Source organism: Gymnodraco acuticeps, unplaced genomic scaffold (genome assembly GCF_902827175.1).
Source record: "Gymnodraco acuticeps unplaced genomic scaffold, fGymAcu1.1, whole genome shotgun sequence".
NCBI lineage: Eukaryota > Metazoa > Chordata > Actinopteri > Perciformes > Bathydraconidae > Gymnodraco > Gymnodraco acuticeps.
The window spans coordinates 2,335,547-2,360,440 of NW_022992351.1; the positions used below are offsets into that span (position 1 = coordinate 2,335,547).

General features: G+C 41.3%; 1 protein-coding gene across 1 annotated transcript in view; it reads right to left on the bottom strand.

Moving 5' to 3' along the window:
- Positions 1-234: 234 nt before the first annotated feature.
- The window catches only part of LOC117541907 (adenylate cyclase type 6-like), a 34,464-nt gene continuing 9,804 nt past the window's right edge, over positions 235-24,894 (bottom strand). The window contains exons 4-24 of the mRNA XM_034209210.1: positions 14,524-14,673; positions 14,009-14,130; positions 12,332-12,443; positions 11,927-12,054; positions 11,599-11,757; positions 11,381-11,522; positions 11,040-11,168; positions 9,798-9,826; positions 9,385-9,532; positions 9,175-9,272; positions 8,944-9,031; positions 8,681-8,797; positions 6,021-6,173; positions 5,734-5,909; positions 5,448-5,480; positions 5,333-5,362; positions 5,099-5,231; positions 4,693-4,956; positions 3,643-3,847; positions 3,345-3,469; positions 235-2,118 (exon numbers count right to left, since the gene is read on the bottom strand). Of these exons, the coding sequence (XP_034065101.1) occupies positions 1,990-2,118; positions 3,345-3,469; positions 3,643-3,847; positions 4,693-4,956; positions 5,099-5,231; positions 5,333-5,362; positions 5,448-5,480; positions 5,734-5,909; positions 6,021-6,173; positions 8,681-8,797; positions 8,944-9,031; positions 9,175-9,272; positions 9,385-9,532; positions 9,798-9,826; positions 11,040-11,168; positions 11,381-11,522; positions 11,599-11,757; positions 11,927-12,054; positions 12,332-12,443; positions 14,009-14,130; positions 14,524-14,673 (2,670 nt within the window). The 3' untranslated portion in view covers positions 235-1,989. The remainder of the gene's footprint in view (positions 2,119-3,344; positions 3,470-3,642; positions 3,848-4,692; positions 4,957-5,098; positions 5,232-5,332; positions 5,363-5,447; positions 5,481-5,733; positions 5,910-6,020; positions 6,174-8,680; positions 8,798-8,943; positions 9,032-9,174; positions 9,273-9,384; positions 9,533-9,797; positions 9,827-11,039; positions 11,169-11,380; positions 11,523-11,598; positions 11,758-11,926; positions 12,055-12,331; positions 12,444-14,008; positions 14,131-14,523; positions 14,674-24,894) is intronic.

Genomic DNA, 24,894 nt, shown 5'->3' on the forward strand with positions numbered 1-24,894 from the left:
TTGTGTGAACGTTTTTTAATTCGTTTTAAGACCATTGTTGGGATTTTCGTCTGTCTGTAATATTCAGACCTTTTCTAAAACAGCTATCATCATTAACATGTTTTTCACAATTTATTCCCCTCAACAGAGCTCTGCTCTACTGAAGATAGGTGGTGCCATTGTGCTATTTTGTCAAATCAATGTTCTACTGAAGAGACCTCAACAAAAATAATAAACCAATAAAAGAAACACAACCAATGAAAAACAGCCATTTATTATTTCTTATCCAATGGGAAATTAATCAAATAAATCATTGCACTATTTCTTTAAAAGGAACCCCATAAATAATAGGGATAAGCAAAAAAAAGTACCTATTTTGTAGCCTTCACATGATGTGGCAATTTTTGGCTCAGACAGAAAAGTGAGTGTATCAACACCAGGTGTAACGCTTGTCCAAATGTAAAATACATCCTCATTTTTCAGCAAATTATGACGTCCAATCAGATTGGCTTCTAATACAATGATTAAGCTCCTTTTTCAGTACCAAAGGCAATGTCAAGAGTGGTTTTCTTCAGTAGTATTTTCTCAGTGGGCAAAAATAGTCATTATTACATACATTCATATGGTTATTTTGAACGACTCATTTTGCAGGGATACAAATCTCCATGTGCCAGATCGGGTCAAATACTGTTGTGTAAAGTTGTGAATATTGGTCCATGAAGTACGCGGACCTTTGAATTGCATAATCTGAAGGCAATACTTGTGAGCAGACAGAGAACTCCTGCATACAGTTAATCCTGATGCTGTCAAGAAACCAGTTTATGTTCAAACATTACAACACAATACAAACTAAATGTTTTCGGAGGCTTTAGCTCGTGTTGGAATAAAATGAATCACAGTCTGCAGTAGACACAATTCTCTTCAAACTATCATTTTGACACAAGAAATCAGGAATGGACAAATAAATCAGAGGAATAATATAAAACATGCCTTGCAGCAACCAGTTTGGCAAGAAAGCATTGTCATACAGTATCATAAAAACCTCACAGTGAAAAGTTACAGTATGCCCCTTCATAGATAAAGATCAGCATTCAGCTGTGTGTGCTCACACCCATACTTGCACACACACACCCATACATACATGACTCAAACACACTTATATAAAAATGTTTCAGAATCTCTCTTCAGTACCAGGATACTAAATGCAATGGTTCTTCCTTCATTTCATACTTTTTGGCTTCAACCAAAAATAAATTGCAGGGTGTGAGTAATCAATCGTACATTTCAGTGAACCACAAACAGCCTTGTGTCTAGACCGTGGCTAATCACAGGCTAGAAGAACAAATAAGGCCCTGATAAGAAACACAAGTCCAAGCCAAGGTTATTGTGAGCGTTTTTATCTGCGTATGTGTGCATGTGTGTGTTCTCCTTCATGAATAAGTACACAACAATAAAAGTGTTCGTCCCTATCAACGACAGTGACGTTACCGTGGCATTTGCTTTCAAAAGATGAATAAATTACTTCAGTTTACTTTTGAACAGAATCATTAGTGTGGGTTTCATATCAAACATTTGTTCTTTGGTCATGTTCATCCTTCATGTTCTCCTTGCATATATTCTTTTTAAGTAACATTTGTATATATATATATATTTATCTTCTTATTTGTACAAGGTCATCACAAAAATCCGTCCACACGAAAATAAATAATGACTCCAGATGAAATACTTGTACTATTGCTCATAAACACAAGCATAGCCACTTCCGTCCTAAGGCAACTGGGCTTTCTGATTTCTCGAGCAGCTTGGGAAAAATCCTTCAGTCATGAACAACGTCCTACATGTGTGCATCTTGACAACATACAGACAGGCTGACCACGCCTCTGTTGGCCGTCCTCCGTCCCCCGAGTGTTTCGCATCGCGCCTCGGTGCTCATGGCCGAGCTGACCACTCAGTCTCTCTGCAGTCTGTGTCCGTGCAGTGGGAGTCACGCTGCGGTCGGCTGGCCTGGTGTTAACTGCCCGGGGGACCGCTGGTGAGGAAGTAAGTGGTCATCTCCCCCTTCCCCTTCACCTTGACAACACCCCGACAGTCCAGCTTGTAACCGTTGTTGACCAGCACGTGGTATAAGTCCGTGGTCACCTAAGAGAGGACACGGACATTTGACACCCAGAACATGAGACACTCAACCCTTTCCAAGAGAAACACTGTCTGTTCCCATTTTCACTTAAAATAATAACCCTTACGTGACTTAGATTATTGACTTCAATTCGATAATAACATTTTATTTTAAGAATCAATGAATTTTTGGGAAATAAATCATACAATAAATGCCGAATATTCACTCATTCCAGCTTTTCAAAGTGAGAATTTTCTACTTTTCTCTATTTTATCATTTGAAACTGAATTTATTTTGGTCTCCAGTCCGATTTGAAGATGTGTTGCTTCTCTGTGTCTAATAAATGAGATATTGGGGTTTTAGACAGTTGGTTGATTAAAACTATATTTGTATCTTTTTGTCTAAAACGTCATAGAATAGGTAATAAATAAACTGAACAAAAAAATTATCAACAGTTTAATTGATGATGGAAATAACCATTAGTGTGTCGAAGTGATTTGTATTTGCAGTATCACACACTGTTCAGCAGATGGCAGCATTCTTCTGACTGTAATCTTTGAACCAGACGATTTATGGATTTGATTTGGGGCCACAAGAATTTCACTAAAGCTCTTAGCTGTTGTTTTTTACACATTTCAAAATGAGTGTTAACATCAACCACATCACCACGAATGAGTAGAAAACACAATTGCTGCTCGAGAACAGCATGTCCCGTGCTGACAGGGATTCTCGCTCAAAGGACACTTTGAACCAGAAGACTATGCACTGATTGAAACTGCTCTAGCAGATTTTTTGTGTGACTTTGAAAAACCACAACTAATTATTTAACTGTACATTTCTTTGAGAGATCAACAATTCTCAGCTAGGGCAATGTTTGCAGTGTAATTTAAAAAAAAATGTGGGTATAAAAAAACACAACTGATACACACTTTCATGTTGGATTGAATAATGACATCAGCTTAGTGACTGATTTAATCAGTAGCTGGCATGATATTCCGCATTGGCTGTTTCACTGAACAAAAACTTGGAAAATGCTTGTTGTGTTCATGCCAGTGGAAGGACAATCGAACACTTTATTAGGATTGCCACTTTGTCACTTTTTGACATTTTTTGTGTGTGAACTGTATGTTGTGCTGTGTATGTAGTAGGCCAATGCTAAAGACACTTTTTTATTTTATACAAATGTAATGGACGATAAAGTGATCTGAATCTGAACGAAACAACACACGGTAGAATTGTGGGTCAGTACCTGGATGCAGTCTGGTACTCCTGTGCTGTCCATGCGGCTGGCCACATTGACTGTGTTCCCCCAGATATCATACTGGGGTTTCTTGGCTCCAATCACCCCCGCCACCACTGGCCCCATGTTCAACCCTGAGAACAAATCATCTGTCTGTGTTACATTACTACACCATATCCACTCAATTACAATGCTGTTTCTAAGGAAGTAGATAACAAAAGTTCTCATTTGACCGGGAGAAGGATTTGTTTTAAATGAAGGTTGAGGAGATCATGTTTCAGGCCCCAACTCTACCTTCCTGGCTTACCTATTTTCATCTGGAAGTTGTTGAAGGAGTGCTCGTTGATGTATTTCATTTGCTCCCTAAGCCTCATGGCGTAGTCGGCCAGAGCCAGGATGTGTGAGCGGCCCTCCCTGTCGTAGGTGGAGTCGTTGAGGCCAGAGGCTGCCATGTAGGTGGAACCGATGGTCTTGATTTTCTCCAGCTGACGAAACTTGTCCTCACTGATGATCTACAGACAAAGAGCACAAATAAGATATTATATACACATTATAAACACTAGGGTTGTATCCAAGGAAAACAGGGTTTCCAGGAGTACACACACAAACTCTTTACGAGAAATTCAACTGGAAAAACTACTTGCGTCCTACACATAAACCAAATAGGCTGACACGTAAAGAATAAACGGATCAAAGATGAAATAATTAAATTCTTTATGTCCTCCCACGTGGATGGAATAATAAATATCTTCCTTTTGGCCAAGCAATTGTTTTACTAGCACTGATTATATTAGGCCTGCCTGGTTCTTTAAATGAGCAGGTCGATTGTTATTTTGCACATTAAGTGTGCCATGTAGGGTTCTGGTATTGTTCTTTCTTTAACAGACTGTATTGGCTTAGATGCGCAATCGCACAATGTTTAAAATGCTGAAGCAAAAATACAGAAACGTTTTGTAAGTTTTGGGTTAACACTGACTTTGTTAGAGTATCTAACTTTACTTTGCTGTTTCAGAAGGCTTGCACGAGCAGACTTTGAGTGCTAACAGAATATGAAATCACTATCAGCATAATAGCATGACTTTTAAAACGCCAAATTACTTACTATTGTTTGCTTATACAATGGAAAACTGCAGTTGTCAGCAGACAGATCACAAGCAATGAACTTGGCATTTCACATTTCCTGCAGCCAAAGTGAAGTTCAAGCTTCATGCAAATGTTGTCTTGTGTTCATTCAAATGTTGATAAACATAAATGGCTTTCTTTGTTGTATTTTGTTTTATTAAAATATGACTAAAGTCTTTTGACTGCAAACACAATTTAATTTGCATTCATCTCTTATATTTATTTCCCATCTCACCTCATCAAAATCGGCGATGATCTCGTTGAGCAGCCTGAGACACTCCACTCCCTCGTTGTTAGCCTCCAGCTCCACGTAAAACTCAGAAAAGTTGCTGATGGAGGCAAACATGACAGCGACGCACTCACATGACTGGTAGTACAACTCGTCATTCCTACGCTCCCGTGCAAGAAAGTGGGCGGCTACGTCTTTGGGCAGGATGTTGTGCAGCAGGCGCCGGTTGTACGCCTGCAGCTCCTCCATCTCCTCCTTCTCTTCGGTTGCCTGAGGAAGGACGGGGACAAATGTAGGTACTCAGTCTCGATGTCATGCAAATGGTTTCTTGAAGTTTTCACAGGTGTTGCTATAGGCCTTTTTCATGGAAGATATTTTGACATGTCACTGTTCTGCACGTGAATCTGTTTACCTGCAGCTTCCAGAGGAAGTCAAGGCGTGCAGTGGACTCCACCTGCTGGCCGTGCAGGTAAAGAGCCAGAACAAACACCGTCAGGATTACAGGGGTCATGACCTTTAAGGATACCTTGGTCACGCTCTCCAGGCTGCGGAGGAAAAGGGAAAATTGAATAATGAGTATCTTGCAAGGAGTTAAATGTAGGAAACCTCACAGACACTACATGGTACATTAGTGAAAGCCACTCACCACTGTTCTGCAGTTTCATTGAAACCAGGCCTACAAAAAGATAAGAGAAAGGCATGACTACAGAGCAGATAAATCACTGAAATTACGCAGTAGAAAACAAGATAATACAACTTACTGTTGTAAGGAATCATTAACAGGTGATAGGTGCCTGAGGAAAAAGATGAGAGCATAATGAGAAAATAGAAATAGAGCCCATCTGGTCCATGAGGAAGTAGGTCTTCTACTATCTACAACTTAATAGGCCATGTCCATGACCTAAACCACAGTATTGAGCCAAATAGCTTAATTTTAGGTAGTAGTGTGTGTGTGTGTGTGTGTGTGTGTGTGTGTGTGTGTGTGTGTGTGTGTGTGTGTGTGTGTGTGTGTGTGTGTGTGTGTGTGTGTTCATGCATGAGACTCACAGGGTGCTGGCCATGACCAGTAGGTCTGCGTTGTCGAACAGGGCCACCTGAGGCCACTCCACCAGCAGGAGGAAGGTGAGCTGGATGAGCAGCATCAGAGCCAGCTTCCCTGTGCTGCTGATGTGGAGGAACACGGAGCAGGTCAGCAGGGTCAGCAGAACACTGTAGCTGAAATACTGCAGCGAGGGAAGAGGAGGACGAGGAAGGTTAGGAGTATTCAAATGTGCACTTAGGACAAATGCACACGTGGACAATATGGACACATGCTGAAATGTTCTGGGACTGACCTCAGGGAAATGGCAGGGCATGGCCTGGTTGAAACACAGAGTCAGGCCGTCCTCTGCTGTCTTGGTGAGGTTGTGCAGCAGGCAGCGAGTCACTTTAGATATGTTCAGCTCCTCGCGCACACAGTCCTCCAGGCTCTCTCTGCTGCAGGTGAACTGACAGGGGAGAACAATACAGTTATTTAACTGTTTTAATAGAAGAAACAGCAAGAGACACACACACAAATGTAAAGCTAAAGGCGTGTGGTGCAGTGGGTTGAGCGTTGGTGTTCGGATCAGGGGGTCACAGGTTCAAACCCCACTGCAGTCAGCATAGGGATGCATATCGTTGACTTTTTTACGATACCGATACCGATACTCAACCGATACATATCGTGATACTTTGAAAATGTATCATCCCACAATTATTCCCATGAAGCGCTTTACGATATAGTTAACATGTCAAATGAATATTAAATTCAATTGTGGGACTTCTTGGACCTTTTAGTACTGAACAAACAATGAAAAATACATACAAAATATGAAGAAAACCGATTATGGAATATCTTTTATAACACCCGCCATCAGGTGTGCCGCGTGAATAGCACATCTTGTCAATGCAAACAGACCGTTATAGCACCGATATAATTCATGTTAAACCTGAGATTCGACTAGAGAACAAATACATAATAGAATAATGGTCATGAGATCTCGGCATTGCACAAACAAACAAATCTCATCTTTAAAATCAACATTTGCCTTCACTGGTGAGAGAAAACAAATCCCATCACAGTTCATTTGTGGGACTTTTACCTTTCTAGTATTGAACAAACAATGAAAAATACATAATATATGAAGAAAAACGATTATGCAATCTAATTTATAACACCCGCCATCACGGGCCACGGACTCACTTTTAAAATTAATTAAAAAAAATATATATATATATTTTTTTTTAAAGTATCGAAACCGGATCTGATTTCGGTACGGTATACCGTAGCCACCAGTAACCGGTATTTCGGTAATACCGGATACCGGTATGCATCCCTAAGTCAGCATGTCCCTGGCCAAGACACTTCACCCCATATTGCTCCTGTGGGGATTGCCCACAGTATTGAGTATGTAAGTAGCTTTGGATAAAAGCGTCTAACAAGTGACATGTAATGAAATGTAATGTAAAACATAGAAAGTCACAATTATTAAACACCTCAATACTTGATTTTGTCCCCATTAAATTACAGTTTAATACACTGGAGTAATATCAATTTTTAACAGTTTTAACACACATCTGAAAATTCTTTATTTGCATGTAACATAAACCTTTTTTGATGATCACCTGTTAATAGGTTATTTTTAAAAATAGACAGTGGAAATGTACTGAGTGGGGCATTTCGCATTTGAAAAATTGTGCTATGGTGAATGAATTACCAAAATAATTCAAATATTGGCAATGCATTTCTATCAAGAGCCCTTGGGCATTAAACACTGTAATCAGGGGTTTAATCCTAAAATGTTAATAAAATAAAAATATTAAGTTTTATTTGAAAATAATTTCTGCACCATTCTGTAGGTACTCAATAGCATTATTTTATAAATTATGAATGAATCAAAATACAATTATTGTCAAATAAATAGAGAACAATTATTAATGCTCATCCATGTAAAGATAAAGCAGCTGCTCTAGCAGTACTCAGATGTTTTACTAAAGTAAGGCAAACATAGGTAAAGTATAAGAACCGCAAAATGAGTACTTGGGTAGAAATACTTTTTCACTTTCCACTACTGGCAGTTGAGAAAGAAAGCTTCTGATTAGGGCTTCTTGAAGTCTAACTTGGCTAGCTTGTGACACAGAGCACCCAATCAGAAGCTGAAACAACTCTGCAGGCAGCCAATCATAAGAGTGGAGCAGAAGGGAAGATTGCAGAGCCACAATCAGTCATATTATCTCTCCTTTACAATGCAAAGCAGGTAAAGTACATACAGTCTTTATTCTCTGCTGAACTGTTTTTACAGCAGAGCTTCTATGGATTACTTTGTACCTTTGATGTTGATGATGCATGAGGTTTCAGTGTTGATAAAACAATGTAATCTTTACATGACTTTAAACACGTTTCTTGGCCATGGCATTTGTGATTCAAGATATGAAAGTTTTGTTTTAGTATACTCATGCACAAATGCAATCCTAATGTGATAAACATGAAAAGTTGATGGTTAAAAATAGTTCCAGATCTGTCACCCAATCTGTCACAGTGACGATTTATGATTAATCACAGCTTTAGGCAAACGTTTAAAAAATACCAGACCAGTGCAAGATTTTCTGTAAACTTCTTTCAAAATCTAACCATCAACATCTGAATCAAGTTTATTGCCACGTACGTTTAAACATAAGGTATTTGATTTGGTATCTGGTGGTGCGGACATAAACAATCTAAATGCAATAGTCAGTAAAATAATAAAAAAATAATATTTTTAAGAAACAATTTAGCATTAAAAAAAAGTATAATAAAGACAAGTATTTACACAAAACATCTGAGATGTAGTGATTAATGGAAGGAAAGACAAATGGATCTGAGGCAGATATGTCATTCCATTCTCTATAGTCCATGTAGGGGTCAACGGGAAACAAATAATCACAGCTGTTACAGGATACAAAAAGTCACAAAATGAAGAGCTGTAGTCCGTACCATGTTAGCAAAGGAGGAGATGAAGAGGAGGAGGATGGTGAAGACGCCCACCAGAGTGCTGTTTGCACGAGACTGGACTATTTTCTTGGTCACAGTCTGCAAGGCAGCTGGGAAGAGCTTGAATACATACAGCAAGGACAAGATCAGATAAGAGAGAGTTAATAACATTAGTGATGCTGGCTGAAGACATTTGACAATGACTCTTATCTGAAGATATATCTGCAAGAGCAATCATGTGAGTGGAGAGGACATTTGTGTCTCACTTTGATGCAGGAGTAGATGGCACAGATGAAGAGGATGTTGGCGAGGATGATGAAGATGCTGATGTAAAGACCGAGCATAAGTGTTGTGCTGCGGAAGAGGAGAACACAGGCTCATTAGGATGTATAACTCTCATTAAATCCTCGTAAACTAATCATGAGCACATTTCCTGCTCACAATACAGAATAACTTGGGAAACTGGGAAAGGCAACTTCTTGGAGAGGGCTACTTACTTTGGGAAAACGATGATCTGAATGCAACAGATGCAACAGAAAACGAGGAGTGTGCAGGCCACATAGCCCCCGAACCGATCATCTACCTTTTTGGAGTACTGGAAATGAAAACTCAATCAGAAAAGTTTCCTTGTAGCTCAATTAAAGAGAAAGATGTGTGCTTGTTTGATTAGATATTATGGTGAATTTCAACTCCAATCAAATACCGACCTTTTTCTCAAGGTTGATGTCCGTAAAGGTGAGTAGGAACTTCTTGACGTGGTCCTTCCTCAGCTGGTCGATGCTGCGCGCGTCGATGGCTCGTCCAAGAAACTCATCCACCTCATCCTCGGGGTTCAGAGCCTCCTGAGCACAGCGGCTATGAGGCAGATGGAACAATAGGTCACTGTGTGTTTGTATCTGTGTGTGAGTGTGAGTGTGAGTGTGTGTGTGTGTGTGTGTGAGGGAATTGGCCTATGCTGTGACAGGCAGGATGACTCAGAGCTAATATGGTTTTAGCGCCGGGTTGAATCTGACTGTATAAAACCAACAGTGGGCTCTAAAGCAAGACCACTACAGTGACAATCTGCCAGTCAAGCGCTAGAAACGAAAGCCACGCTAATAACAACAACTAAAATACTCACTTGTCTTTGCTTGATGCTTCATCAATGCCCTGAGAAAAACAAAAACAGAGAGTGGGAATAAGGACAAAAATGCAGAGAAAGTGCACGAAAGTGAAAGGAGGGCTTATTGTGTAGCTACAGTAAAAGGGAAAAATATACAAAGACTCAGACATCTGCACAGCTAATCCCTGAGAGCCAGACTGATGTTTTAATTAATGCTCGGAGGTTTCAAATTACACCCTCTTTGCCCCTGGGGCTCAAACCCTCTGAGATGAGGAGGACAAAATGAGAAGGAGAAGGGGGAACATTTAGGAAAGACAAGGAAATGAGACTCGTAGCATTAAGAGAAGGAGGAAATGAGAGTAATATATGCAGCTGCGTCCACATCGGATGAGCTTCAGTAGTGAATGTTGCACTGGAAACCCCTGGGAGACCTGTTGGTACTCTGTTTGACGGGAACAGGTCAATATTTCTCTTCACCCTCTTATTGTCTCCTTAAGGCTTTACCTTACATACAGTTCAGTACACATGTTTTACTTTCAAGCATTTCAATTCAGAACAAGTGTACATACTGTTAGCATTATGAGGCTGCATTTAGGAACAGTTACTCATGATAATAGTGCTAACACGCTTATGGTTCAATTGTATACTTTTAACAATCTTTGGCATCTTGGTTAAGTGGGTTAGCATGATTACATTTACTAATTGCCGTAAAATAAGGATATATTATTGTGGGTGTTATTGAGAAATGAAATACAAAGTTTAAAATGATAGGAGTGTTGTTTAACTTGTTATCACTTGCAAGCAATACTGCAAAATAGTTTTGTTACATTAGCACTAATCACAAAGTGCAGCTGAGTCTGAATGCCATTATTTTGGTTTTAATATTTTGTGTAAATCAAACTTAACATTTTCCCTAAAGATGGTGCTTAGGAAAACCCAACGGGATAATTTAAGCTATGACAGTTCATCCTGTGGGGGGCACAAATGTCTAACAATTTTTAGACAGCCACAGCAATCCCTAGAGCCAAGCAGGACGGAAAATATAGTTTCAGAGATACTATGAAGACAAAGGCAGTTAGGCCTCTTTCCCTTGAAAGATATATAATAGAAAAATCTAATACGACTACTACTTCTACTAGTACATCATTATTCTAGATTGGATTTCAGAGAGTGGAGAGGACGAAACAATAGATCTGTTACAGACAAGAAGAAATGGGGCCATGTGCTCCGCTAAGTGCTCCCTGCGTGTGTCTCTCTCACCATCTGCCTGAAGACTTTGGACTCCTTGGTTCTGGAGAAGGATCTGTCAGGCACCCAGCGTGGCATCAGTCCGTCGACAGAATTTGCACGTGCTCGCTGCATCTTGGCCATCAGGGCTTTCTCCTCTTTCTGAAAGTGAAGAAACCCCCTTCAGAGTTAATGCTCTGACGAACAAGGTCTTCTATGCCAGGTGACAAGCCATTATATTGTCTGTGTGAAATATGGCACTAGTGTGAAGTTCTGAGGAGGTCAAGCAGGTAATCAAGGACGTGTGCGTGTGTATGTGTGTGTGTGTGTGTGTGTGTGTGTGTGTGTGTGTGTGTGTGTGTGTGTGAACTCACCCTCTTCTGGCTGCAGCCCAGTACCAAGAAGGTTTCAATATTGTTGTCCTTCACATAAGCATTCCTCTCTCCTCCAAACCCTGGCTCAACCTCGTAGTCGTCGGTCAGATACTGTAGTGTGGCTTTGGTGATGTGGATACGCCTACACACAAACAAACAGTGTGTAAGAAACAAAACAAGCTATGGGAGAAAACAGTAGTAGATTAGGAGGGGCTTACCCAGCTTTCCCTCCGGCCTCCATTTGGTTGGCGAGCGTGACGTCGTTGGACCACACGTCAAACTGCCACTTGCGCAGGCCGAGCACCCCACAGTGCACGCGCCCGCTGTGGATGCCCACCCGCATGTTCACATTAACGCCCGTCACCTCTCTCACCAGCCTGTAGACACACATACACACACATTGTAAACAAAAAACTAGTGTCACCCTCAGGTTCACAGCTTCTCTTCTGTACCCTGTGTTCCATAAATAAAGCAAGAAATTGTAAGGGTGTTTGTTGTTATTTCAGTGTGTTGATCTTTGTGTGCATTAGTGTGGGTTTGACTCACGAGATGGCCTCAATCATGTCTACTCCCATCTCGACACAGCAGTGGGCGTGGTCAGCCCGGGGCTCAGGCAGCCCGGACACACAGTAGTAACAGTCGCCTAAGATTTTAATACGCAGGCAGTGGTTCTCCTGTACAGCAACACACAAACACACACATACAATAAAAAGCCTTGCATTACAGCCAATTCACAGCATGCTCATGCCAAATAAATAACTTTTAATGCAAAATTGAGATGACTCATCAGCTTGAACATTGTGTAATTGATGTTTTACACAATGCCTAAGTAACTCCCCCTTTTGAACAAGTACATCATGGTGCCTTTGCCATACTTATGGTTACATAAGCAACAGTAGCTCAAAGTTCTGCTGTGAAAATGGCAGCGGCAGGTTCTCGCTCATTGCTTACCGACGCCAGCTTGTCGAAGCGGGCGAACAGCTCGTTCAGCGTCATGACCAGCTCCTGCGCTGTGCACTGGGACGCCAGGCTGGTGAAGCCCTCGATGTCTGCAAACAGTATGCTGCAGGAAGGAAGTGTGGGAGAGGGATATCCAAACAGAGAGGAAAAGAAAGACAAATGAGACAGGGAATGAGATCAATCAATAAAGTTAGTTAGTTAGTTAGCATGGTTTAGCGCCTGTCTGCTCACTGTCCAGCTGCCATGTGTGCAAGGGAGGGAGAGAGGCAGACATTTGTTCAGCTCTGGCTCTCATCATTCTAGGCCAATGTAGGTCACCTCCTCCTCCCCCTGTCTGCATGCCTTTCATTGCTAACTTTTGATAGCAATGAAAGGCCAGGATAAATGACACCGCATACATTAAGAGTTCCAGTTGAAGGCGACAGATGGCGCTGTTGGTCCTGTGAGGTCATCCACTCGGGGAGAAGTGGCCCTTAATTACAGCCACCAGACCCCAGTGCGACTCCCACCCTGACCAAGGCTGAGAGCCATGATGCAATGTATTATCTTTAAAGGGTTCTCACACATAAATCTGCACACAAACATATTTTCATGTTCTCGTGTTATCTAGCTATGCAGTGGATGTTGCTTTTGGCAAGCAGTTTTGTTTTATTCATCCAAGTTTCTGCTGTTACTGTTACAGCTTTCACCGGAACTACATTTTACTGTAGGAATAGCGCCAAATAAAATGAATTGCCAGTTCTGTGGATTTTACTGACCAGTAAATTGTTTTTGGAGAAAGATGGAGATTTTGTATGGATTTTTCACATTACTTTAAGAGAGCAGAAAAAGTAAATCAATTCACCCTTATTGTGCTGGTTGACAAAAAAGAAAGGGAATACAAAAACAAAACTTCCTATATTGCCAGACATAAGTTGTTAAAGTGTAAAAGTCTTAATTTTGTAATTCCAATTAACAGATATTGTAAGGGCCAAAGTAAATTACAGGTAAAGTAACATCCATATTAAACAGGTCTAACTTATAGATAAGAATTTGGAGCATATAAGGACTGACAACATTAAATATATACCAAAGAAAAGGCATCATTTTGGGACAAAAGACAGCAGGATTTAGACTTGAATAACGGATTGTTCCTGAAAGTGTACACCTTAGTAGAGCAGCATCAGCAGCGCAACAGATTATTTCACTAAGTACATCACCTGCACCTATTTGGGTCACCTCTAACAGAGGATTGCTGCTGCAACCTCGTTTCATTGTCCTCCATCACCATCCCTACAACATCCTGAAGAGCACCGGCTGGGCTATTGGATGGAGAGTTTCAATCAGCTGTTTAGCACTGAGAGATTCTCACTCGGGAGGCTGAAGCCCAGTGGAGAGGGCTGAGACACGGGCAGCCAACTTCAAGTCTGCCTCCTATCATTTGCTACAGAAAGCACAGCAGTGCACCTAAGTCAATATCTTTACTGCAGCCGGTGCTGTCAGTGTCAATAAACAACAACATGCATAATACATGCTGTCAGGGAAATAGCTGTTGGAGTGACTCTGTAACTGACACATCAGTCAGCGGAGTGAGGTCAGAGCCAGTGGTGCTAGCAAAGCTCTCCGACATGTTTCTGAGCGTGTGTTACAGTGGTGGTGTAGCATGTATGTGAATCTGTTTGTGTTTACCTGACATTGTCGTGTTTTTGGATGTAGATCTTGTGGAACATCATATCTTCCTTCTTGGCATTGATATCAGCCTTCATCTCCATGGCAACGTGCCTTGGCAGCACAGACAGCAGTAGGCGCTCCTGATAGAGAGAGAGAGAAATTAAAGAAGAAAAAAACAGAGCCCATTAATTTTCATCAGTTTCTACTGTTAAGAATGCTCAATGAGTCACCCTGCCTCGTTGGCAGCTGCGTGGGTACGTGTTAGTCAAATAGCGAGGAGTAGAGATACGTGTTATACTTTAGAGCATATTGTTGACCTCAAACATTTAGACAAATAAATTAGACTGGAAAATGGAGACACCCATTTGTTGCTCTTTTGCATTTGTGTTAAGTTTTTGTACAGGATGCGCACAAGACAGCCTCCCTCACTTATTTGCTTGAACATGCATGCGAGTGTGTGTGTGTGTGTGTGTGTGTGTGTGTGTGTGTGTGTGTGTGTGTGTGTGTGTGTGTGTGTGTGTGTGTGTGTGTACCTGCTGCTGGTTTTCCCTCTGCAGGTGCAGTCTGGCCTGGATATATCCTCTCGTCTCCTGGAAGGCTTGTCTCTGGGAGACCTCAGCAGGGTAGTGCGTACAGATCCCGATCATGTTGGTGCACAGGAAAATCAGCACATTAGCACTGATCTGAAAAACACACAAACATGACAGAGAGAGATTGAAATGCATGCACATGTCATATCACAGGAATACAGTGAACTCCGCCCGACCTGGGTGAGGTCAATGAACGAAATTGATAACACTCTGTCATAGGATTTACTGAAAGGAGAATGAATTCCTCAAACGTCTGAGGGGCCATTAGATGTGATTTGGTTAGAGACGATAAGCGTGGCCTCGTGGTTACTCTGCAAGACGACATTTTCCTCACGTCGCACTCGAAACAGCAGAATGGAAGCCCAGAGGGTTCAATGTGATGCAGACCGGGGAGACGTGTCAATCCAGTTTTTTTTGTTACTTATGCTTCTTCTTGAGCTTAAAGTTAATGTTGTCTTTACATTGAGTTTATGGAATCCATTCAAAATTGAAAAAAATGGCAGATTAATGAATTATGTAATACAAAAATATTTCTTCTAGGCGCTAAAACAGATATGATCGTGCAAAACAGCTTCTTATTGTTTCAATCTAGCAATTGAAAGTAGCATAAAGCAGAGCTACATTTTATCAATGTTCAATTTTAGATGGAGAGAATCAGAAGCAGCCACTAATGTAACTTTGTTGTGTGTACCTAGTGCAGTGAGGTATGTCGGTTGAACAATGAGGCGCAAAGAATGCAGAGAAACAAACTTCAGAATGACATTATCTGTGGCTTGAGCAAATGAAGTCAAGACACAGTGTACAGTTAGCTTTGCAGGGTCATCGTCCTTAAAAACATTCCTCTGCGCTGCTGCAGCCACTTTCTGTTTGTCCCTGTGTGTTTTTGATGTCTGTTAGTGATTGCTCTTCTCAATAGTCCAAACTGAACATCAGAAACGCAGCCTTGAGCTCTGGACACACACACACACACACACACACACACACACACACACACACACACACACACACACACACCACAGCACACACACAACACACACTACACACACACACACACACACACACACAACACACACCACACACACAACACAACACACACCACACCACACACACACACACACACACACATCACACACACACCACACACACCACACACACACACACACACACACACACACACACACACACACACACCCACACACACACACACACACACACACACACACACACACCCACCACACCACACCACACACACAACACACACACACACACACACACACACACACACCCATCACACACACCACACACACACACACACACACACACACACACACACACACACACACACACACACACACACACACACGCCTGGGAAAGTCACTTGACCCACGACCAGAACACAGAGTGCTTCCTCTGAAGATGATATCATCAATAATGAGAAAAAGGCATGCAGGCCCGGCACGCACATACAGGCTGAATTTAAATCAAGTTGTTGTAACAACATTATGACTAAACTGGAGAAAATGAAAAATATCATCACCAGTACCAGCACATCTGAGCCATGGCTGGTATGTTGCCAAACCAGTGTGTATTTGTGTGGGTGTTTGTAAGTTGTGTTCATGAGAAAGACGCCTGAAGAGAGATGGAGAACAGCAGATAGAGGATGATTATCAGTATACATGCATACACAGCATATTTTCATGAATGGCTCTTAAAAGGGAGTATAAAAGAACTAGCTTAGCATCCACACATTGATTATAATGAAAGTAGACTCAAACAAACTTGTTGAGTGCTGCCAGGCCCTGTGTAGTGGCTGAGTTGAAGTTTACTCTGTAAACACAATAACTCACCCCTTGTTGTCACAACAAGACAAAGACAATCTAACAACGTGTGCTTGCAATACAACACCATCACCACAGGACAGAGGCAGGCAAATTCCACTGTTTATTTGAAGAGAGTCGTTGGTAGCTCCTATTCTGAAAACAAATGGCCAAACTACATTAGAAACACAGCAGTAAGCGAAAGAAACACAGACTATGCTAGCAGGTGCAGAAGCAAACATGCTTTGATGTATTGGGTAACTACCAAACCCTGATGGACCTGAAGCAGGCAGAGAGCAACAACATTAGTCAAGAACTAACAACAGAACATCCGAAATGTATCCTTATTTCTGAGAGGTACGAAGGCATCTAGGTCCCTTCAAACAGGTTTTGGGAAAAGAACAAGAAGCACTTTTTCCTGAACTCCTTGATGCAAGATGACAGAGAATGGTTGATGCCGGCTGTCAGTTAACCTTTTAAAGATTTATATCAAAGCTGTCGAGGGGTGTGAGACACCTCATCATTTGGCTGTTGGAGATCAGGTGTAAGGACCTATACAGCAGGCTGCACTCTTGTTCTTGACATGACTGGGTGAGCAAATGTTCATCAAGTGCAACACTGAATTTGTGCCGCACTGTAGCTCAATTAGCTATTATCCTGTTGTGTTCAGAAATCATTGTGAGACCAGGGCATCCTGATAAGCCCTGCATTTACATTTTTTAGACCACCAATGGAGACCTGACACTCTAGTCTTTAAGGGCCATGATATAACTTGACCATATGAATCCCAAACAGATGGCTCTGAACAAAGTGAACCATATACTGTAACTTGACTGAGACACAGTAGTAGAACCTGTAGTTCCCAGAACATTGCTTCTCAGAAACACACTCATCTTTATTCAGCCAGTTCCGCTTTCTTTGTGAGAGCGCTCACATTTCAATCAAGGTCAAGACATTCTGATCAAATTGTTTGGATATTTTGTCAACAAACATGTAGTTGGTCTGAAAGAAGCCTAATTGGATCCCACATGCAGGATTTATGTTTTCGTTGCACAGGAAGAAGCACAGTATTGCTGGAATTCACATTTATTCAGAAATGCAAAACCAATGCAGGAGCAGCATCTTAAGTAAAATATTAGCAATATTGTGCGTTCAGGACAAGCAGTATTAGAGCTGATCAACAATTGACAGACATCTTGGATGATAGCTCAATAGATGACAGCCTGGTAGTTCTGAATAGGTGAAACTTCAGCGTGGGGATTGTGTTAATGCCAAGTTTTGCTTAGTCACCACACGGTCTGGAGATTAGAGGCAGAAACATTCACAGAGGCTTTTGAATAATTCTTGTGTGTGTTGGCTATGCAAGTGTGTGTCAGTCGGTGTGTGTCTCCTTTTAGACTGGCAGCTCTTTGATCCTTGTTGTGTCTCTTGCTGCACTTATTTCACCCAAGCCTGCAAATCCAGCCCCGACCCACGGCCGCTCTGACACTTCCCTCTGCTAACAGTAATGTGAGGGGAGCAGAGAAAGCTTCTCTTCATTAGCACAACCCCACTCTCTTTCTAACCACTAAGCTGGACTTTGAGTATCTTCCACATTGTTCCTACAAACGTTTGGCTCTTTAAGACGGGCCTTGCTCGACATTTACTTAAGCAGGACCCTCTTGGCGGTGAAGTTAAAAGAAGTCCAAACATTGGCTTATAAGGCGCGGCTCCCGGCAAGGTGCTTTATAAAGTAAGGCAGGCGGATAACACGTTAAAGAACAAATGATAGAAGGGGATGGAAAAGATTTTGGCTTGGCAAACACACAGCAAATTCATTCTGTCTTTATTAATATCCCACTGGACACTTCCCTCACGCACAGGCACGCTGGAATGTACATGTGCATAAATTAGCTTTTCACACCAAGGCCCATTCAGTAAGTATTTATGTTAGTCGAAAGAAACTTTAGCAAAGGCAACTGTAGCAGCCTTTTCTGTATGCACAGCTAAGGTGGTCACATGTTGATCCATTTGTAACTTATATAAAGTCCTATGACAGTGAGAAGAGGTAAGCCTATGACAGTGTCAGTTAATAAATAAATGCAATTTACACGTGATCCATTTTTTGATTTATCCTGGAGTATTTGAATGTCTGCGAGATATCCCATCAACTCTGAGCTCCACTGAAGCCAAGGTCCAAACTTTAAAAGGCCAAAGTGCTACATCCTATAAGTCGACACACTGGCTCTGGGGACCCTGACTGCTGTTGACATGGGGGCTTCTCTCCAGCACATGACCTTTGATAGGCATCTGGAGCTTTTACAATGTCTTATAGAGATAGAAGTCAAAGCCCAGTCACATAGTGCTCTTCATAGCCTGAAAAGATAACATTTGGTACCAGAGAGGTATAAATAGACAACACTTTGAGACTGTGTTGCATTAGTCCGGATTTAATCAGGGGTTACTATGATGTGTAACTAATGACATAGGAAAGAAGTCATTCGTTATAAAGTGAAATGTTGCAGATGGGTGGGGGTGCCTGTCTTTGCCATCTTGGGTTTCTGCCATCTGGATTTAGAGCTTTGTTTTTTTTCGTCATGGCTCGGTCCAAACCAAAATTGGTCTCAGGCGACCAGAGAGGCCCCGATTTAATCTTTGTGAAACGCTGAAGCAAATTCCGTAAAGCTAAATAGAGCTGGACCCAAGCCGCACATCTGTCAGAAAAACAGATCCCAAATTAATACTTGCAAATAAACTTTGTCCAAACATGAGGACAAAATCTCCCAGCAATCATGGAAAACAAACTGCAACCACCAGTTACAACTACCACCTACTCTTTTCTAATTTGATGAGCATGACTTTCCTCACATAACAAAATATTATAATGCTCATTTATCCTTCTGGTTCAATAACTCTGCTTTAAATGCACTCTTGACTATCTTGAGTTCAACAGTTCCAATAAGGACAACATGCATCTGGCAGGCTCTGATTTTACCAATCTTTTCTGACACTGTATCTGTGGAGCCTGAAAACTGACTTTAAAAAAGATCTTTCAGTAACAGACTTCAGAGGAAAACATAATAGTAAAAGAGGGGAGTGTATAAGAGACACACTGTCATTTGATAGCTTTGAACAAGGCCGCTCCCTAAATCAAAACAGCAGGGTCACATGAACTCACATTGTAGCCGCCTTTTTACTTTCTTGTGGCTCAGTCCACTTGGCTGTAGTTCACCATGCAGCTTCCTGGGTTTAAGGTCTGATTTAGGACATGTATAATTTGTCCCTTTCCCCTCTTTTCCCAAACATTCCCAGTGTCTGTGAACTAGAGGGACAGCCTAAAAATGATCTTACATTAAATGAGAGTCAGGTTTTAAGAGACAGATGCACTTCAATTTCAAATTGTACATCTTGTCTTTAAAATGTCGAACTTCTTATTTATTATTTATGTTCAGTTTGTGTGTTGGATCTGCTTTCTATCGCTTTCTGTTATTAATATCATCAGTTTTAATTGTTATCAGAAAAATAGTATTGTCAGGGATGCAGCAAAACGCAACCATTAAGTCAAATATATAGAAAAAAAAGATAGATCTTTTCATATATAAACAGTTCAAGTAGAATATTTGTGTAGCATTGGGAGCGATGGTAGTATGGGTAGTAGCCTCAGTAATGGCAACACGAGGTGTCCACTGCCTTTCTATTTCCTCATTTAAATGATGATCTACCAGATACAATGTTTTAATTAAGACACATTATTATGAAATGCCTCATTGTATTAGATAAAGTCGTGCTGATGTTTGTCAGTGGTCCAGGTTCAGCTGGATGGATGGAGGGGGGGGGGGGGGGGGGGGGGAGTGGGCAGGGATGGACACAACCCTCTCCTCCCAGCTGTGTCCTCACTGACCCCTCACTTCCTGCCCCCTCACACCCTCACAGGCCCAGCTGCAATTACAGCACGGCGGCTGCAGGACCACAAATGTGGTTAATTCGCCTGATACACCGAGCAGCCAAGCAGCCGCTGCGTTCACTCCTCTGCTGGCTGCTCTCACAGATTTGAACTGTGTGAGGGAGTCTGGACCTTGAACTGTGTGAGCTAAACGTCCAGGAATTCACATTTCAGCTCCTAATGCTTCCATCTTATTTTAAGCACAACATTAACCAACAGCCACCATTTCACATTGACAGGGACAAGTGTAAAAGAAATGTTAAAAGTTAACTTCAAAATGGGAAAATATCTGCTGGTGACAACATGGTACCACATTTGTTTAGAATTAGACCTTTCTTCCCCTCTAGCAAGTCTTTAAATAGTGAGTAAGAGAATTAAATGAGATGGTGTGTGTGGGCCAGATGCTGCGGCTCCAATAAAAACATGCAAGAGTTTATTTTCGCTGTCCAGTTATATAAGCATCTGCAAACATTCACTCCACAGTTTAAACCACTGTCCTTCCCAACCATACACAATATTGACTTTTACTACAAAGCATACAGATCAATACGGGGACAAGAACAACAGGTTACAGTTTAAACAGCAGAAACGGCAGAGCAGTTTGGTAACCGCATCAACTTAAGTTTTTGCTTCCATGAGCTGCTCGGTCGAGGATGAGCTGATTCTGAACTCATGCATGTAACACTTTCGCCTCCCAGGCCATCTTCAGGAAAAGTCACATGTGACATGTTTGTGACGCCTGATACATCGGGGGCTTTCACAGGAATAAAAGCATGGGTGTTGATTTCCACACATGGTTTGAATATTTCAACCTGAAACTGTAATTGTATGTCTTATAGGGCTGCACGATTTGGGGAAATAATCAAATTGCGATTTTTCTGACAGATATTGCGATTGCGATTCGCGATATTTGTTTTTAAGCGACCCAACGGAAGTTTATTGCATCAACATGCTCCCGTCTCTAGCACCCCCGCAGCCCGAGCTACGAGTGAAAGAACTAAACTTACATGAAACTTCCGTTGGGTTGCTTTAAAGTCAAGCTTCAGTTTAAGATTCATCCTGTAATAGAAACACGTGATGGAGCAGTACTAACCTGACTCGGATGGTTCACCAAAGCATCTAGGAAAACTCCATTGGAAGCCATTTGGAAAGGGCAGGCACTTTCAAAAGCACTTGGCAGGTGATTGGATCAATCTGTCTATCTTCTATCATGGACCACTTCTGATTGGTTAACAATGGCTGGTACATGTGGAGCACAGTACTTCTGATTGGTGTGGATGACTGACACACAAGAACAAAAAAAAAAGTTTAAAAAAAAAACAGAAGCGTTAAAAAAAATCGCAGGCTTTGCAATTTGATAATCGCATCATTTGAAATCGCGATTTCGATTCAAAATCGATTCATCGTTCAGCCCTAATCACATGTCACATGTCTCTCCAGAGTCACATTGTTCAGCCCATGTGTGTTTTTCAGGTTACAGCACTTCTGATTGGTGTGGATGAATGACACACAAGAAGAAGAAAAAAGAAAGAAAATTGCATCATTTCAAATCGCGATTACGATTTAAAATCGATTAATCGTTCAGCCCTAATCTCTTCGGGTTTTTATTAATCAGAACCACCTCTGCTTGGTCCTTTAAGGATATACATAACAAAACAAATAAGATCTGTGATTCAGGCATATTGAATGTTTCAGGAAATGTGTGTAGCAGCTATTGCTGGTCTTTAAAACATGAAGATGCTTGTGACACACCTCATCCCAAATTAAAACTTTACCGTTTTTCTGATCCCTTTCTAAGAGAAGAGTTTTTCTTTTTTACATGTGACAAGGGAGCGTGATAAATTAAGACAACACACCGTTTTGCAGACGTGTGAAGGTGTGAGGCGCATAGCTTCCTTTGGATTAACCCTGAGTGTGTAAAATTACATCATGGGACCAGCCGGGGTCTTGCATTGTATCTGACATCATTCACAGAACATGTGAATAAGACAGACACAAATGGTTGGTGCTTAAAGCAGGAAAAACCATTAGGAGGATCTGCTCTTTTCATTTAATAAGTTTGTCAGGTGAAACTTAATGAGGCTCTGCAGGGTAAAGAGGGGCTGTAATGTATTGACAAAAGAGATAAGGACGGTGTGCATTTCAACAGCAGGTTTGTACAATGACAGTGAACATGTTTGTTAATTACAGCTTTAGTCCAATGCATAATCAGCCCAACATATGACGTGGCTGCTTTGACAGTATCATTGTAACCGGGATAGAGGGATAACAAGACGGTTGGATAGTGTGACAGTGACCTTTGACAGAGCGCCATTCACCTTCATGTCCCCAGAACTCAGATGGGCTGTACTAATCTCCAAGGGATCCAAAGTAGCACTTTAAAAGCCTTGGGGCTTGCATGGCACACAAATGAACATTTAACACTGCTAATGGATTCCTAATATATATCTCTTGGAGCTGCGCCATGGCAGTCATCCTTAAATCCCTGTATTTACTTTTTCAAAGAGCCAAGTTGCTAGTAAACCATGAGCTGTTATTAGAAGCCTGCACTTCCTCAACCCTGACTCGCACAGCTATTATTAGTCCGGCTGTTATCGACTTATCATCGTCCTTATTTTAAGAGCAATACTCCGCTTATCGCTAAATCCTAATTGCTCCCACCCATAGTGGTGGAAGTTATCCGGTTTAGTATCATTGCCTCTGGTTGTAATACAATAACTGGATGAGTCAGAAACACTCTCCCTCTCTGACAGGGGGTGGGGTTGGGAGTAAAAAGGGGGAACTATTATTTGAGCCACTGCATTGTTTGGCACCAACAGTACCTGATGATCGGTTCTCACCATTTGATAGCAGCCAAGTGAGCAGCTCTGATCCATGAAGCTCACACAGACAGACACACATCACACACTCCACTTCTCCTGACCGTGTAAACCAGATTTGCTGATATATTGTAGAGCTGGGTTTCAAATCTCAATATTTCTGAGTGCTGGCCAAAGTCTCTCTGTGTAACCACGTGTTGATGTGTGTCAACTATTAAAAGTTGGCATCTAATACTCTAATCTCGATTGCTTAGTGTTTGATTAAACATTTCCTGATCTATATTTAGGAAATCTTATTTAATCTATTACATGTTGTTGATTGTCTTATTATAAAATCGCATTTAATTTAATGGAGCCATTTAAAGGCTGTATTTAGTTCTTTATTATTACTGATGCTTAGGAGAACAAACAATGGATTTTGTTTTTAATGCTAGAACTAAAGCGTAGAAAATCAGGTGTTATTGTATTAGTACAAATATTTTCCCAGCTCTCAAAATAAGCTAATAAACCAGATATTACAAATGCATCTTGTAAATCCACAGTGATAATATTATAACGATAAAAAGCCTACAAGGCCCCTGTCACACTTCCCAAGCAAACATCATAGATAATAGCCTGGGTGTTGCTTTAAGTTTTCTCTTAGGTAACACCAATGTACTGGCCTAAATGCATTATGCACGCCTTGCTCATGCCTGTGACATTTCATTGATTGGTATCTTTTTTCCCCCCAGCACTAAGCAGAGGGATCAGTATGTTTCCACTAGTCCCACACTCGTTGACCCCATAACAATCCGCCAAATGAACAGGTTTCTCCTCTAGTGCAGGATCTGCACACAATAACAAAAGCACAGACTACATGCACCTTTGGGACTTTACTCTCTTCTTGACCTGCCTGTCAATAGCTCACCCTTCAGAGGACTGCATTTGGGATTTGGTTATCCAAATATATCCTGCTGCGCACAAAGGAACCAACTTCAGTTTAGCTCCTTGATATTCCAAGTATGACATCTTGCACGCACGCTGGATATCAATTCTCTAAACAATGACACAGTTAGTCACATAATCCCTCTTAAAACATATAGGCGTATGGATGTACAGCTGTTCCTACTTAAGTCATGGTAATACACGTATCAAAGCCAAAGTTCTTTACCCACAAGAGAGAGTGAGATAAGAACAACACGGCCAAATTCATCTGTTTTGGACCATGTGATGTGTGTGCACTGGTTCGTACGTGTCTGAATTCCAGCCACAGTCTGAGTGTTAGGCATCACGAGATGAAACCATAACTCAGGTAGATAAATGCAAAGGGAACATGTTCTGCTGAGTACTCTTATACATTTGGTCAATCTCTCAAATCCCACAGCATTATGTTCTTCACTCCCGTACCAACATGCAGTGGGTGATAAAAGTCAAGATGTTTTCCGATAATCCGAACATCGTCCATTCGGAATATTGCAAGCTTACTGTAAAAGCTACGTGAAGCTACTGAAACACAAACTCTGAGAGTTGCATTCATGTGTTGGAGTGAAGATTCAATGTCAAGTTGTTCAGTGTTGCTTAGAAGCAGAAATGTCAGGAAAACCTCACAAGAACAAACATTGATTTGATCAAACAATAATAGGAATTTTGAAGACACAAAATTCCAGATGCCCTTTGATTGGAAAAACTATGATTGCTAGTCATCAGCCAACTGTCAAAGCTTAAAGTAAATCAGCTTCCACAACGTCAGCTGTCAGAGAAGCTTGCAGCAGACTTT